The 16320-nt window shown below is 41.9% G+C and overlaps 2 protein-coding genes across 4 annotated transcripts in view; one reads left to right on the forward strand and one right to left on the reverse strand.

The window, feature by feature from the left end:
* Positions 1–3097, reverse strand: part of LOC139268542 (armadillo-like helical domain containing protein 1) — a 65675-nt gene extending 62578 nt beyond the window's left edge. For 2 of the 3 annotated variants that reach the window (XR_011594052.1, XM_070886851.1), the window contains exons 1-2: positions 3078–3097; positions 1367–1598 (exon numbers count right to left, since the gene is read on the reverse strand). Coding sequence is in view for 2 of the 3 variants with exons in the window: in XM_070886851.1 (XP_070742952.1) it covers positions 1367–1572 (206 nt within the window). In the remaining variant the exon portion in view is untranslated. The remainder of the gene's footprint in view (positions 1–1366; positions 1599–3077) is intronic. The other variant, XM_070886850.1, reaches the window with a different exon arrangement.
* A 175-nt stretch (positions 3098–3272) lies between these two features.
* Positions 3273–14900, forward strand: tmem53 (transmembrane protein 53). Its single transcript, XM_070886853.1, has 3 exons — positions 3273–3394; positions 7415–7506; positions 14059–14900. Exons 1-3 carry the CDS (start codon positions 3340–3342, stop codon positions 14749–14751), a joined length of 840 nt encoding a protein of 279 aa, XP_070742954.1. The 5' UTR covers positions 3273–3339; the 3' UTR covers positions 14752–14900.
* Positions 14901–16320: the final 1420 nt, after the last annotated feature.

Genomic DNA, 16320 nt, shown 5'->3' on the forward strand with positions numbered 1-16320 from the left:
CAGGTGCAGCAGGTAATCAGGAAGGCGAATGGAATGTTGGCCTTCATTGCGAGAAGGATGGAGTACAAAAGCAGGGAGGTCCTGCTGCAACTGTACAGGGTATTGGTGAGGCCGCACCTGGAGTACTGCGTGCAGTTTTGGTCACCTTACTTAAGGAAGGATATACTAGCTTTGGAGGGGGTACAGAGACGATTCACGAGGCTGATTCCGAAGATGAGGGGGTTACCTTATGTTGATAGATTGAGTAGACTGGGTCTTTACTCATTGGAGTTCAGAAGGATGAGGGGTGATCTTATAGAAACATTTAAAATAATGAAAGGGATAGACAAGATAGAGGCAGAGAGGTTGTTTCCACTGGTCGGGGAGACTAGAACTAGGGGGCACAGCCTCAAAATACGGGGGAGCCAATTTAAAACCGAGTTGAGAAGGAATTTCTTCTCCCAGAGGGTTGTGAATCTGTGGAATTCTCTGCACAAGGAAGCAGTTGAGGCTAGCTCATTGAATGTATTCAAGTCACAGATAGATAGATTTTTAACCAATAAGGGGATTAAGGGTTATGGGGAGCGGGCTGGTAAGTGGAGCTGAGTCCACGGCCAGATCAGCCATGATCTTGTTGGGTGGCAGAGCAGGCTCGAGGAGCTAGATGGCCTACTCCTGTTCCTAATTCTTATGTTCTTATGATCACTCCGTCCTATTTCTGTAACCGTTCTCCAGCCCTACAACTCTCTGAGAACTCGGAGTTCAACCAACTCTGACCTCTTTTGCATCCCTCTCCCTTCACTCCATCATTGACAGTTGTTCCTTCAGTTGTCCAGGTTCTATGCTCAGGTATTCCCTACCTAAACCCAAGTGCCTCTCCACCACCTTCTCTTCCTTTAACAATCTCCTTAAAACCCAGCTCTTTGACTAAGCTTTTGGTCTTCCCTCTTTATTTGGCTTAGCAGCTATTTCTCACTGATTATCAAAGAATCATACAGCAGAGAGGGAGCACTTCAGCCCATCATGCATGTGTCAGTTCTTTGAAAGAGCTATCCAATTAGTGCTCTTCAACATTGCCCTGCAAAATATTCCTTTTCAAGTACATATCCAATTCTCTTTTGAAAATTACAATTAAATCTGCTTCCACCACCCTTTCAGGCAGTGCTGTGCTGTGTCTGATAAATTCATGACAGGTTTCTGTCCGCAGTGGCTAAATCAAAATATGATTCTTTAAGATATGCAAAAAAATCTCTCCAGTTTTGTAACAGTGAATTGCGACTGAATGTTCCCCTCCTGATCATCACTCATTTTTTTAAGTAAAAAATGAAATGTTCCCTGACAATTTGACAGAAGACAGTGTTAAATTTCAGTCTAAAGGAAAGGATACGTTAATCTGAGCCATGCTGTCAACCTTGTGAGAAACAAACTGGCCCCTTGAGCAAACTGTAATTCCAACTCTGGACCAGTTTTACCTTTATTCATATTGATGAAATCATTCAATATACCGTGTCGGACAGTTTTGGTCCCATGGTCCCAATCCTGTAGAAAACCCATAAATGTAAAAATTTCCATTTGTTCTTTTGATGCAGCCATTTTCTGAATGTCATTAATGTCGTTAGCTGAGAAAAAAGATTAATGTCAGTGTTTTAAATCCACATCTGTACTCAACACAAATTGCAGTTGAAAAAAAACTTATTAGTGACAAATGTAACCTGTTTCTGCTCAAATTTAATATTTGCCATAAAGCAACCAAAAAATTAAATCATAAAAAAATGATCACATCCTTGAAAAAAAGTTCTTGGAGTGGCCATGTCGCTTTCTTAACCATGATATACACCTAAAAGTAGAATGTATAACAACCTTGCCCCTCCAATCTTCTAATATCTTTGACAACATTCCCCCACACAAACCCTCTCTTTCAGGGGCACTGGTTATGCCTTCTGCTCTATGCCCAGAGCTTCGATCCTCGAGCTGAGCCTTAGGACGTCAAATTTTTTGATTGCTCCACATAAGCACATCCCGAGAGCTCAGTGCATCTCCCTGATATGTTTTTTTATCCATCAGAGGCACTGGTACATGCGTGATGGCACTGTTTTCCCAGATTCCCATATAAAATAATGAGGCAGCTTGACAAGGTGGATGCAAAGAGGATATTTCCACTCATTGGGGAAACTAAAACATAGTCTCAGAATAAGAGGCTGCCCATTTAAAACTGAGATAAGGAGAAATTTCTTCTCTCAGAGGGTTGTAAATCTATGGAATTCTCTGCCCCAGAGAGCTGTGGAGGCTGGGTCATTGAATATATTTAAGGCGGAGATAGACAATTTTTTGAGCAATAAGGGAGTAAAGGGTTACAGGGAGTGGGCAGAGAATTGGACATGAGTCCATGATCAGATCAGCCATGATCTTATTGAATGGCGGAGCAGACTCGAGGGGCCAAATGGCCTACTCCTGCTCCTATTTCTTATGTTCTTATGATTCAATTGGTAAAGTAATGCATGGTATCGTAAAAATTAATGTGATGGAGGAAAATGACTAAAGAGGGAAGAAGAAAAATAAGTCAGTAAGACAGAGTACGTAGGAGGAATAAAGATTTTCTGCCCCGAGTAGGATACAATAGCAGCTCCCTTCAACTAAATACTCAACCGCCTCGACGTCCCAGTGCGTTTCTTGCCTCTCCCTCTTTGTGTCTCCAATTAAAAAAACATTGATCCACAAATAACGCCATGAGAGACTCGTTCTCAGTTATCATTGAACCTCTCTCTCTGGTCCAGAATATCCCTTTCTGTAACAGGTACATTGTCAGCGTACACATATATAATTTCAAACGTTTTACTGTTTGTTATTTCGTTGGGATTCCATGAAATGATGTTGAGAAGAACTGTATTTTGTGGCTTAACTTTCTTCACGATCCATGTTATCATTTAAACACGAGAAAGATCAAGAAGCGTATTAGCTAGAACCGTAATTGCTTCGAGGATGTGTTTGGCCGATTCAAAAGTTGATTGTTTTAATAACGGGCAAGTTTATTTTACTTAGCTAACAAGTTATTTTGCTATATTGGAAGCGGCAACACAATCACACACCGTGCAGCCTACCTTGAAGAAAGTACACCGAATACAAGCAATTGCGTAATTGACGTTCCCGTTAACCAATTGCTGCATGAGGACAGCGGGCTGGGCCAATCGGAGCTGTGAAGCGGGGGAGGGCGGGGCTTGGCCGTTTGGCCAAGCCTCCTGTTTGCAGCGGTTGCTAAGGAAGTGAAAGGCCTGGCCAAAAGGCGTTTCCGGATCGGTTGGATCCGGGTGTTTATCGTTAACGGTGACATTACAGACCTGCGGTTTAAGCGGAGATTAAAGGATGGGAGACGCCGAGCTGGAATATACCATCGTGTTCCCTGATCTCACCGATTCAGGTGAAGTTGGCTCTGTGTTGCTGAAAGTCATTCTCTGGCTATCTTTGCACCTGCCGCAGTTCACCCGCGCTCTTCCTGTGGCCACCTCCAGATGCATGAGAATAGTCTCCGAGTCCCGGTTAGCGTGGTGTCATGAAGGCAATATTTATTTAAATCTTTTAGAATACTTTAAAGAGTTCCGCGTGCTCGACCCCTGTCGGGAATTTCGAAGCCGAGTGGTTTCTGTGCGTGTTAATCCAGATTTTGACCGTTTGCCATCTATTTGAGCGGCAGATCACATTGAGGTTGTTCCCGGAGGAAGTGCATCCGGGAGGGCGCTGAGCACCTCGAGTCTCAATGCCGAGAGCATGCAGAAATGCAGCTCAGGCAGCGGAAAGAGCGTGCGGTAAAGCAGTCCCACCCCCCTTCCCTCAACAACTATCTGTCCCACCTGTGACAGAGACTGTGGCTCTCGTATTGGACTGTTCAGCCACCCAAGGACTCCCGTTAAGAGTGGAAGCAAGTCTTCCTCGATTCCGAGGGGCTGCTGCTGCTGATGATGATGATTCCGGGAGTCCAACCCCGAACAGCACTAGGACAAGGTGGATAAATGACGCTGTGCAGATTCAGTGAGAGCCCTGCTCAACCCTGAGCTCAGTTTTAAACACTATATTCTCTTTGGTAAATTACACATTTCTTTTATTTAACAAGTAATATTGATAGATTAAATGAAAACACAATTTCACACAATGCAACCTATCTTGGGGGAAAAAATACACCCAAATAAACAAAGCTACATGATTGCTGTTCCAGTTAGTCAATTGCTCCATTACAATATAACAGACCTAATCACAGCGTCAAATGGGAAATGGTGCGCCACAGACTTGAGCGTATCTGGCACACAACTGGTTTTGCCATCCATTACCAGATCTGGCTGGTCACATCCAGTATTCTCCTGCCTTGCTCTCCTGTGCCAAAATCACTCATTATTCTAGGATCATCCTGGAAAGCAAAGAGAACCCTGGCTTTTTTCACTACCAGCTGTCTTCTTAAACCCCTCTCTCATGTCCCTTCTCCCTCATCTCTAACAAGTGCGAGGAGCTCATGGTTTCCTTTCTCGACGTGTCTCAACCATGTCCTCACTAATCTTCATTTGGCTTTCCAGTACCCCAGTATGTCGACTTTAAAATCCACACCCTTTTCAAATCCCATCCGTGACTTCAAAGAAAGAAAGACTTGCATTTATATAGCACCTTTCACGACCACCGGATGTCCCAAAGCACTTTACAGCCAATACAGTACTTTTTGAAGTGTAGTCACTGTTGTAATGTAGGAAACGCAGCAGCCAATTTGCGCATAACAATCTCCCACAAATAACAATGTGATAATAACCAGATAATTTTTTTGTGATGTTGATTAAGAGATAAACATTGGTCGGGACACCGGGGATAACTCCCCTGCTCTTCTTTGAAATAATGCCATATGATCTCTTACGTCCACTTGAGAGGGCAGACGAGGCCTCAGTTTAATGTCTCGTCTGAAAGACAGCACCTCCGACAATGCAGCACCTCCGTACTGCACTGGAGTCTAGATTTTTTGTGCTCAAGTCCCTGGCGTGGGATTTAAACTCATAATCTTCTGACTCAGAGGCGAGGGTGCTATCAACTGAACCATGGCTGACGCACTCCACTTCAGCAATCTGCGAAAGCCCTCTGTCCTACCACACACCCTTTGCTGTTCCAATTCTGACTTACTGTTTGTCCCCAACCCACCATTATTTTCAGCCTTTGGGCCCCTTCACTCTGGAATTTTCTTCCTAAACTGTTTTTCCTTACCATCTCTTTCCCCACCTTCAAAGGTTTCCTCAAACTTGCCTCTCAGTCTATGCCTGAAGACACCTCCCAAAATTCTCTTTCACTTCCTGGCCTCCAATTTTTGGGACATTTATTAAATGAAAGGTACTTATTATACGTGCAAGTTGTTGTTATTTCTTTACTGATGATGAAAATTCATTAAAAATGTTAATTACTGTAAAAAAAAAACAAAGAACTTGCATTTCTTTAGTGCCTTATTGTGTCATCAAGAGAACTTCAGATCCAATTAATTATTTTGAATAATAAAAGAAAGATTTTTTTAAATTTCTACATGAATATGCAGATGTGGTAATTAAAAAAAGACAATCAGGAACAGGAACTGTGGCTGATCAGTTTAATGTCCCAGTTGAAAAAACAGCACCTCTGACAATGCAACCCTTCTTCAGTGCTGCACTAAGTGTCAGCCTAGATTATGTGGTCAAGTCCTAGATTGGGGCTTGAACTCAACTTTTCTGATTCAGAGATGAGGAGAGTGTTACCAACTGAGTCAAGCTAACGCATATAATACAGCCACATGAGGGTGCAAGTCAACCCCATTGACTTCAGTGTCTCGGGGATAGGGAAGGAGGTATTAGATAGGATTTCTATTCCTGATATAAAAACAGTAAAAGCCGGAAATACTCAGCAGGTCACACAGCATACGTGGAGAGAGAAATAGAGTTAATGTTTCAGGTCGATGACCTTTCATCAGAACTGGAAAAAGTTAGATATGTAACCGATTTTAAGCAAGTGCAGACGTGGGCGGGTGGGGTAAGAACAAAACAAGAATCATTACAAAATGGGAACAGTGTTATGATCTGAAATTATTAAACTCAGTGTTGAGTCTGGAAGACTGTAAAGTGCCTAATTGAAAGATGAGGTACTGTTCCACAAGCTTCTGTTGAGCTTCATTGGAACAGTGTAGGAGGCAGAGGTCAGAGTGGGAGTGGGGCATAGAATTAAAGTGACAAGAGACCAGAAGCTCAAGGTCACGCTTGTGGGCTGAACGGAGGAGTTCCCCAAAGCGATCACCCAATCTGGGTTTGGTCTCCCCATATTTTCGGATTGCAGTTGCTGATAATGATTTTTGTTTTGTTATTTTCACCCCCTCGAGACCATCTTTTGTTTCTTGTCCCATTACCTCTCCCTTTCGCCTTGCACCATCATTTCTGTTGTTTAATCACACCTCTTTCCACCTATCACAGACCTTCCCCTTTGTTTGTTCCTCCCTTCCCTGCGCCTCCCCCCGCCCCCCCCCCACTTTCCCTACTACTGTATTTGCTTAAAATCTGTTACATCTCTAACTTTTACCAGTTCTGACAAAAGGGCATTGACCTGAAATGCTAACTCTGTTTCTCGCTCCACAGATGCTGCTTGACCTGCTGAGTATTTCCGGCATTTTCTGTTTTTATTTCAGATTTTCAGCATCCGCAGGTTTTTTGCTTTTTTATTCCTGATTACTGTTTGGGGAAAAAACGCCACTATTTGTGGCTGGGTACCTTCTATGAATAGTGCACATCATGTGGAATCTTTGTTTTAATTCTGCCTGATTTGACCCCTTTGATTTAATTTGGTTATTTTTTCTAAAATCATTTTGAGTGGGCCAACCAGTCCCTGAATATTTAGGGGTATTGCTTCTTTATGTATCTCAGTAGGAATAGGCTTGCCTGTTCCGACAACCCCACTGGCCACCTATATAATAGGACCATTAGTGGAAAGATGGTTTGGCTCAGCTGTGAAGTCTTCAAGCTCAAATAGTTTTTGAACACTTGCTGTCTTGGTTCACAGTTAAGTTTTCTATACAAACTGTCATATTAGTCTTCCATCTCCCCCTATTTATTTCTATCCTTTTAATGCTGAATTATGCCCCGGTTTGTGCTGTGCATTCAATTAAGACTACAAAAGCAAATATTTTGGAGTCTTGCATCCAGCAGAATAGACTTTCATTCCACCATCAGTTTGAGTTCAATGAAACCTGAATCCAAGGAATGAAAGGAGAACATTGTAACCAGCTAATTGCCCTTTAATACTTGCTTGATTGTGATTGTTCGGGAAGGACTCGTTTTTAAACAAAGCTAGATTTCTCAGATAGGAATCTGAATAGAAATTGTACTTATAATATTGTGCAAATATCACTGTGTTAGATGTACTGTTGTATAGTGTACACATAACTTTGTGTGTATTTTAGGCTTTAAAGAAGACCCTGTGATAATTCTGTTGGGTTGGGGTGGCTGCAAAGACAAGCATTTAGCAAAATACAGCTATATCTACAAAAATCAGGTTGGTATTGAGAAACATGGCTTTTTTTCATATATTTACTTAGAACCTGCTCATCCGAAAATTCCTCCACATTTAATCATGGTTATCATGATGCTATCTAGACTTATTTGAGATGTTCAAGGGAAAATGACGTAATGGACAGAAAGAAGTAAGTACTTGGAATCATAGAAGGATACAGCACAGAAGGAGGTTATTCAGCCTATCGTGCCTGTGCTGGCCAATTCTACTGTCCACTGTGGTTTCTTGCCAATGTTTTGAGCTATAGTTCATGCCCGGATGATCCTACCATCTCACTGCATACATCCCATAACCAGTGGGCATTGTATGGAACTTTAGTTTTGATTTTCCCTAATTTTACTGCTCTGATTTTATTTTGTATAAAACTAGTTTGAGTGGACCAACCCTCTCTGAAATTTTAATTGTTTGGCTTGTTTTAATGGGAGTCACTTGTTCAATCCCCAAATTACAACTGGACTACTTTAAAATAGGATTAACCTATCACCACCCTCAATGTTGTTCCTTCCCTGGAATTTCACTGGCACTTGCTCTTTTAAGATAAATTCACCAGGATGATACCAGCATTGGAAAAACCATAACAATGAGAAAAGACTTGGACTACTGGGACTTTCCATTGAAACAGAGAAAGCTAAAAGCAAATTTAATAGAGGTTTTTAAAATTATGAAGATTTTGATAAGGTGAATAGCAAAAGAAGATTTACTTTAGTTGGTGAGTCAGTGACAAGGGTTCAACAGTTTATATTTGTCAATAAAGGAGTGAGGAGAGAGGCGAAGAAAAATGTCTTTACTGGGACAATTATTGGAGCATGGAATGCTTTACCATAAGAAATGGTTGAGGCAGAGCCCATAATATCCTTTAAGGGAAAATTATAGAAATATTGAAGCAGAGGTAAATGTCAAGCTACAACAGTGGCAATGGAATTAGTTTTGGATTACCCTTGCAAAGGTCCAGCACAAGACACAATGGACAGCAGTTATCATGGGCGACTTTAATTTATATATAGATTGGGCTAACCAAACTGATAGCAATGCGGTGAAGGAGGATTTCCTGGAGTGTATTAGGGATGGTTTTCTTGACCAATATGTCGAGGAACCAACTAGAGAGCTGGCCATCCTAGACTGGGTGATGTGTAATGAGAAGGGACTAATTAGCAATTTTGTTGTGCGAGGCCCCTTGGGGAAGAGTGACCATAATATGGTAGAATTCTTTATTAAGATGCAGAGTGACCACACAGTTAATTCAGAAACTAAGGTCCTGAACTTAAGAAAAGGTAACATCGACGGCATGAGGCATGAATTGGATAGAATAAATAGGCAAATGATACTTAAAGGGTTGACGGTGGATAGGCAATAGCAAACATTTATAGATCACATGGATGAACTTCAACAGTTGTACATCCCTGTCTGGAGTAAAAATAAAACAGGGAAGGTGGCTCAACCGTGGCTAACAAGGGAAATTAAGGATAGTGTTAGATGCAAGGAAGAGGCATATAAATTGGCCAGAAAAAGCAGCAAACCTGAGGACTGGGAGAAATTTAGAATTCAGCAGAGGAGGACAAAGGGTTTAATTAGGAGGGGGAAAATAGAGCACGAGAGGAAGCTTGCTGGGAATATAAAAACTGACTGCAAAAGCTTCTATAGATATGTGAAGAGAAAAAGATTAGTAAAGACAAATGTAGGTCCCTTGCAGTCGGACTCAGGTGAATTTATAATGGGGAACAAAGAAATGGCAGACCAATTGAACAAATACTTTGGTTCTGTCTTCACGAAGGAAGACACAAATAACCTTCCGGATGTACTAGGGGACCGAGGGTCTAGTGAGAAGGAGGAACTGAAGGATATCCTTATTAGGCGGGAAATTGTGTTGGGGAAATTGATGGGATTGAAGGCCGATAAATCCCCGGTGCCTGATTGTCTGCTTACTTAAGGAAGTGGCCCTAGAAATAGTGGATGCATTGGTGATCATTTTCCAACAGTCTATCGACTCTGGATCAGTTCCTATGGACTGGAGGGTAGCTAATGTAACACCACTTTTTAAAAAGGAGGGAGAGAGAAAACGGGTAATTATAGATCGGTTAGCCTGACATCAGTCGTGGGGAAAATGTTGGAATCAATTATTAAGGATGAAATAGCAGCGCATTTGGAAAGCAGTGACAGGATCAGTCCAAGTCAGCATGGATTTATGAAAGGGAAATCATGCTTGACAAATCTTCTGGAATTTTTTGAGGACGTAATTAGTAGAGTGGACAAGGGAGAACCAATGGATGTGGTGTATTTGGACTTTCAAAAGGCCTTTGACAAGGTCCCACATAAGAGATTGGTGTACAAAATCAAAGCACATGGTATTGGGGGTAATGTACTGACGTGGATAGAGAATTGGTTGGCAGACAGGAAGCAGAGAGTCGGGATAAATGGGTCCTTTTCTGAATGGGAGCCAGTGACTAGTGGAGTGTAGCAGGGCTCAGTGCTGGGACCTCAGCTCTTTACAATATACATTAATGATTTGAATGAAGGAATTGAGTGTAATATCTCCAAGTTTGCAGATTACACTAAACTGGGTGGCGGTGTGAGCTGTGAGGAGGATGCTAAGAGGCTGCAGGGTGATTTGGACAGGTTAGGTGAGTGGGCAAATGTATGACAGATGCAGTATAATGTGGATAAATGTGAGATTATCCACTTTGGTGGCAAAAACACAAAAGCAGAATATTATCTGAATGGCGGCAGATTAGGAAAAGGGGAGGTGCAACAAGACCTGGGTGTCATGGTTCATCAGTCATTGAAAGTTGGCATGCAGGTATAGCAGGCGGTGAAGAAGGCAAATGGCATGTTGGCCTTCATAGCGAGGGGATTTGAGTATAGGAGCAGGGAGGTCTTACTGCAATTGTACAGGGCCTTGGTGAGGCCTCACCTGGAATATTGTGTTCAGTTTTGGTCTCCTAATCTGAGGAAGGACATTCTTGCTATTGAGAGAGTGCAGCGAAGGTTCACCAGACTGATTCCAGGGATGGCTGGACTGACATATGAGGAGAGACTGGATTAACTGGGACTTTATACACTGGAGTTTAGAAGGATGATAGGGGATCTCATAGAAACGTATAAGATTCTGACGGGACGGGACAGGTTAGATGCGGGAAGAATGTTCCCAATGTTGGGGAAGTCCAGAACCAGGGGACACAGTCTTAGGATAAGGAGTAGGCCATTTAGGACTGAGATGAGGAGAAACTTCTTCACTCGGAGAGTTGTTAACCTGTGGAATTCCCTGCCGCAGAGAGTTGTTGATGCCAGTTCATTGGATATATTCAAGAGGGAGTTAGATATAGCCCTTGCGGCTAAAGGGTTTCAAGGGGTATGGAGAGAAAGCAGGAAAGGGGTACTGAGGTTAATGATCAGCCATGACCTTATTGAATGGTGGTGCAGGCTCGAAGAGCCGAATGGCCTACTCCTGCACCTATTTTCTATGATTCTATGACCGAATGGGTACTTTCTATGCTGCAAACTTCGATGGTTCCATGGAAGGCATTTGTTCAAACCCTGTGGGGTTGGGGGTTTGGCCTTATCTCATAATTTCCACCAGCCGAGCTAAAATAGGACACTTTTTAATGTTATCAAATTTTAATTGTCGGGCTACCCATCTCTGAAATTTTAATGATGTCTTCCTTTTAAGGGTATCTCCACATGGCTGGGCTTTCCTCAATCTCTCAATTTCATCAGCTCATTTAAGATAGAATTAAATTAATATTAGTACGTTGAGTGTTTGTTTTATGTTCCCTGAACTAATTTGCATTACCTTACAATTCATGAAGAGTTTGAGCAGACCTCCATTAAACATCCATCAATTAATTCCCACTGCTACGTTCTTGTATTTTCCTGCAAGTCAACTTTCAATCAAGCAAAAACTGCAGAGTGAAGCCCAATAGCAGTTGATGAGGTCCAACCATATGGTGAGATTTGGCTAAACCAGTTGCACACCAATCAATGGTAGTACTCTCGCCTCTAAGTCAGAAAGTTGTGGATCCCACAGCAGAGTCTTGAGCACAAGATCTAGGCTGACATTGTCGGAGTGATTTATTTCGAAGCCACTGGAGAATTCTAAGCGAGTGGGCATATTCAAAGATGATTGAAGATCGAGATGGCAGCAGAAGACTAGAGATACAGAAGAATAGTGATGGGTTGGGGTAGGGATTTGGGTGGAAAATTAATTGAAAGGGAAGAAATCAAAGCTGGCATGATGGGGTGATAGGAAAAGGAGGAGACTGGAGAGAAGGGGGCAAGAGAGACTAAAAAGGGAGGCTGAAGTATTGGTCTCAGGTCTGTAACTAAAATGTGCATACAGAGGGAATTCAGGTTACATAAGCATGGCAGAAATTAAGAGACACGTGTCTTGGTCGTAAACAGAGAACCTTCCCCCTGGCTTATGGTGCCTTTTACCAGATGGATCAAAATGTGTTTACACTAAATACCTTAATGTTACAATATCAAATTGACCAACTCTCAGACCAAAGATGCAAAACTTCATAGGATCGACAAACATTAAAACACTTCACAAAACAAGACTCACAAATTCAACAAAAGTAGTCCTTTTTTAGTGAGTTTCTTGCGAGCTTACTGGGAAGAGGCACTGATCCCTTCTCTGTGCTGCGCCCTCAATGGTTTACTGGGAAATGGCACTGATCCTTGGGCTGTGCTGAGTTCCGGGTGGTTTGCTAGGTAAATATTAATTTGCTGGTTAGTTAGATAATGAGTATTAGCAGAGCAGATCTATAAGTTTTCAATGATCTACACACAAAGGCGGATTACACATGGCATCACTAATTTGCTGTAAGTTCTATTCACATTATTGTGTTTAATCAGTATCTAATTTTGCTTTCTATAATAATTCTTGTAGATTTGTGTTTCGATAAAAAAACATATTGTTTCTAAAACTGTATTGACTACTGATGTGGTTCTTAAAATAAATATGCTTGAATATTTTTCCTGCTGCAATCTGCCTTGTATTATCCTGATTCATGTCTTTTTTTTCTAAATATTTGTACATTTCCTGGTGGTGGTGCCCATAATTCAGATGATATGCTATATAATAAGAACAGGAATGCACATGCAATGCACAATGTCTAATTGTTAAGTAGACAGCCGTACATCAATGAGAATAAAATTGTTTGGTGAGAGAATTATGCAGTCTTATTTTTTTTTTAAGTGTGATTATTAAGGTTATTTTATGTTATGGACGACAGACATTTTGATTCCTGTGTTGAGGTATTTCCTGTTGGTGGGAGAGTTTCTCTGCAAATGATTAGCTTTTTTTTCTTTGAAAATTGTTGTGAGAAATGTGCCTATAAATTGTGGCTGAGAAGTGTGACATGACAGATAGGAAATGCGTGCACACATGTAATTTTTATGAATGCACTTTTATCAAATTTGGGTCTGCCTTAGATATTCTTTCCGGTACAGCGGTGTTGGTCGCTTCGGTAAGTGATTCAAGCATCTTGCACTGTGTATTCTGACCGTTCTGCTCAATATCTAATTATACAATAGCGTAATAAAGGGGTATAACAATTAGGGCGCCTTTGTAATCCAAACTGGATCTAATTTTCATGAATTTCCTTGGGGTTCTCTCGATTGGCCGTCCTACCTTCAGTGGAAAAATGAGCAGCAATTCTGAAGTTACGGCAGTGGAGAGCCCCTGGCTTACACACAGGCCTTCACTAGCACTCGCTAATCTTTCAGTAGGCAGGCAGAGAAACATTTTAGTGAGATACAGTCTGTTGCAGTTTAATCAAACTGCTTTATTTTGTAGGCAGCAAGTGAATTTACAGAGTATCATTTAAAGCAAATCCTATTTCTTCCACTCAATCACAGTCCTCAACTTGAAAGAATAACAAACCACACATCCTATCCCTTTCATGATCTGACTTGGTTTTTTTTAAAGCATTACCTTTCTTTCGATACAAATTCTCACTGCAAGAATTGACGACCTGCATTTTGCCTTCCAGCTCCAGGCCTGCACCTTGCAGTCTTCTGTTTAAAGAGTCTGTCTCTATTGTCTGATTTCCCAGCAAGTTGAAGGGCTGTGCCTTCAACTCCTTTTTCCCCCAGAAATTTACCAATAAGCCTGTTAACCAAGCCAACCACCTCTTCTTCCCTGAATATATTCTCATAACATACTTCATCCTTGGCACACATGAGTAGAATTAGCCCCACAATAATGGGTTATGGTCATTTTGTCAGGCTATCTATAATGAGATAGCCTAATGAGATAACAACTTGCAACATTGTGGTGTACCACAAAAAGGAAATTTAGCTGTTTACCACATTAAACCTCCCCCCTCCCCTCCACCTGCGTCACAGTGGCTGCAGCCTGTGGATTTTTAAACTTGTGCAAATTCAATTACCACTCTGTCTGTGTTGAGAATCCTCCACGGTTATCACAGAATTCATCATTGTCTCTCTTCCTTGCTTAAAGAACATGTTCACATTGAGATAGTAATAAATGTCTTTGTATATTGTATTAAAACATATTTACTTTTCTTGTTTCAGGGTTGTATCGTTCTCAGATACACCGCTCCGTGGCGCCAGATATTTTTCCCTGGAATCTTCAGCAAAAGTCTCCAATGCACAGCAAGAAAACTCTTAGATGTTGTGTTTGACATTGGCATAGAAGATCATCCAATCTTATTCCATGTTTTCAGTAATGGTGGATGCATGCTGTACCGCCACATTGTTGAGATCCAGTATAACAAAACTGAAACTTACCTCTCCAAGTTAAATGTAGTAGGAACCATTTTTGATAGTACACCTGGAAACAGGAACCTCCAGGGTAGTATCACTGCACTGTATGCTGTCTTGGATTCATCAACCAACGTTTTTGTGAAGTGCATTGCTATTCCCACTTTTGTCTTGATTGTGCTCCTTAAGATTCTGCTTTATCCAATAACACAATTTGTCTCCCTATCATTCTATGATGCCTTGAAGGTGGACCCATCGAGGTGGCCTCAACTTTTCTTGTATTCGAAAGCAGATAAAATAATTTCTTACAAGGATATAGAGGCAATGATCAAAATTAGAAAACTATTAAATATTCAGGTGCAATCTGTGGATTTTAACACATCACAGCATGTAAACCATTTTAGAGAATTCCCTGAGAAGTATTCCACCAAGTGCATCAGTTTCCTCAAGGAATGCATTCGGCAGACACCTTTGACTAGATTATTTGACAAAAGAAATTTTTAATGCAAAGTCTAAGGTACTACAATTGTCCTCTGCTCCTTGACTAGTGTTCCCACTTCTGATTGTTATTTAATGATTCCTGCTGGAAAATGTATGAGAGAACTTTGGGTGAGAATAGCATTAAACTCAGCCTTCATGGTTGAATAACCTGCTGACATTTATGTCTCGGCTCACGCGAAAAATGGCCATTTAGATGGGATCTCACATTGCTGCCATCACCCATCAGCATCTTCAGAATCTGGCCGCAGAATTAGGAGGAGGATATGAAGCATTTAAAAATTCAAAGTCTGTCAGACTGGGTATGTCCATACTCGTATTGCAAAGAATTTTAGCACATATTCTCAGAGATTTTGCACAAACATTTTGGAAAAATAGCACTAGTTGTATAATGTCAGATCAAAAAGCCATGTTATGAGTTTGATGTAGTTTATGTTCTGATAGTGCAAGATCAACCAATCATTAGCTTATTTTTGTTTGTACGATATGAAGCGACCTGCATATAGTATCTAATACTTGGTGTAAAAATATTAGAAGTGCAATATTGTTCTGAATCATTTATAGAATTAGGAGAATTGTTTAACATTCTCAGGACGTGAACGTAGTTGTCAAGGCCAGCATTTACTGCCCATTTCTAGTTGACCTGGGAAGGTGTTGGTAGGCCTTTTTCCCTGAACTGCTGCATTCTGTGTGGTGTAGGTGCTTCCAACAATGATGAAGTAACGGCGATAAATGTCCAAGGCAGGAAGGGTGTGACTTGGAGGGGAACTTGGAGGTGATGATGCTCCTGCTGCCCTTATCCTGGAGGAGGTGGCGGATTTGGGAGGTGCTGCCAAAGAAGCCTTGGCGAATTGCTGTCGTGCATTCTGTAGAGCTCAAAAACAACAAGGCTGCGGGTGTAGATGGAATCCCTGCTGAGGCATTGAAGTATGGTGGAGAGGCATTGCTAGCACGAATACACAACCTCATCTCTCTCATCTGGAGGGAGGAGAGCATGCCGGGGGATCTCACAGATGCAGTGATCATGACCATCTTTTAAAAAAAAAGGGGACAAGTCTGACTGCGGCAACTACAGAGGAATCTCCCTGCTATCAGCCACTGGGAAAGTCATCGCTCGAGTCTTCCTCAACCGTCTTCCTCCCGTGGCCGAGGAGTTCCTCCCGGAATCACAGTACGGATTTCGTCCCCTACGGGGCACAACGGACATGATTTTTGCAGCGCGACAGCTACAGGAAAAATGCAGGGAACAGCGCCAGCCCTTATACATGGCCTTCTTCAACCTTACAAAGGCATTTGACACTGTCAACCGCGAGGGTCTATGAAGAGTCCTACTCCATTTCGGATGCCCCCAAAAGTTCGTCCCCATCCTCCGCCTGCCCCACGACAACATGCAGGCCGTGATCCTTACCAACGGATCCATCACAGACCCAATTCACATCCGGACCGGGGTCAAACAGGACAAACATCACCCCAACCCTCTTCTCAATCTTTCTCGCCGCCATGCTCCACCTCACAGTCAACAAGCTCCCCGGTGGAGTAGAACTAAACTACAGAACCAGTGGGAACCTGTTCAAC

Source organism: Pristiophorus japonicus, chromosome 8, assembly GCF_044704955.1.
Source record: "Pristiophorus japonicus isolate sPriJap1 chromosome 8, sPriJap1.hap1, whole genome shotgun sequence".
NCBI classification, from domain to species: Eukaryota; Metazoa; Chordata; class Chondrichthyes; family Pristiophoridae; genus Pristiophorus; species Pristiophorus japonicus.

Excerpts from the sequence above, each read along its gene's own strand:
- tmem53 (XM_070886853.1), top strand. The coding sequence starts at position 3,340 with ATGGGAGACGCCGAGCTGGAATATACCATCGTGTTCCCTGATCTCACC. Across the intron at positions 3,395-7,414 it reads CCCTGATCTCACCGATTCAG|GCTTTAAAGAAGACCCTGTG; the intron begins GTGAAGTTGGCT and ends TGTGTATTTTAG. Across the intron at positions 7,507-14,058 it reads GCTATATCTACAAAAATCAG|GGTTGTATCGTTCTCAGATA; the intron begins GTTGGTATTGAG and ends TTCTTGTTTCAG.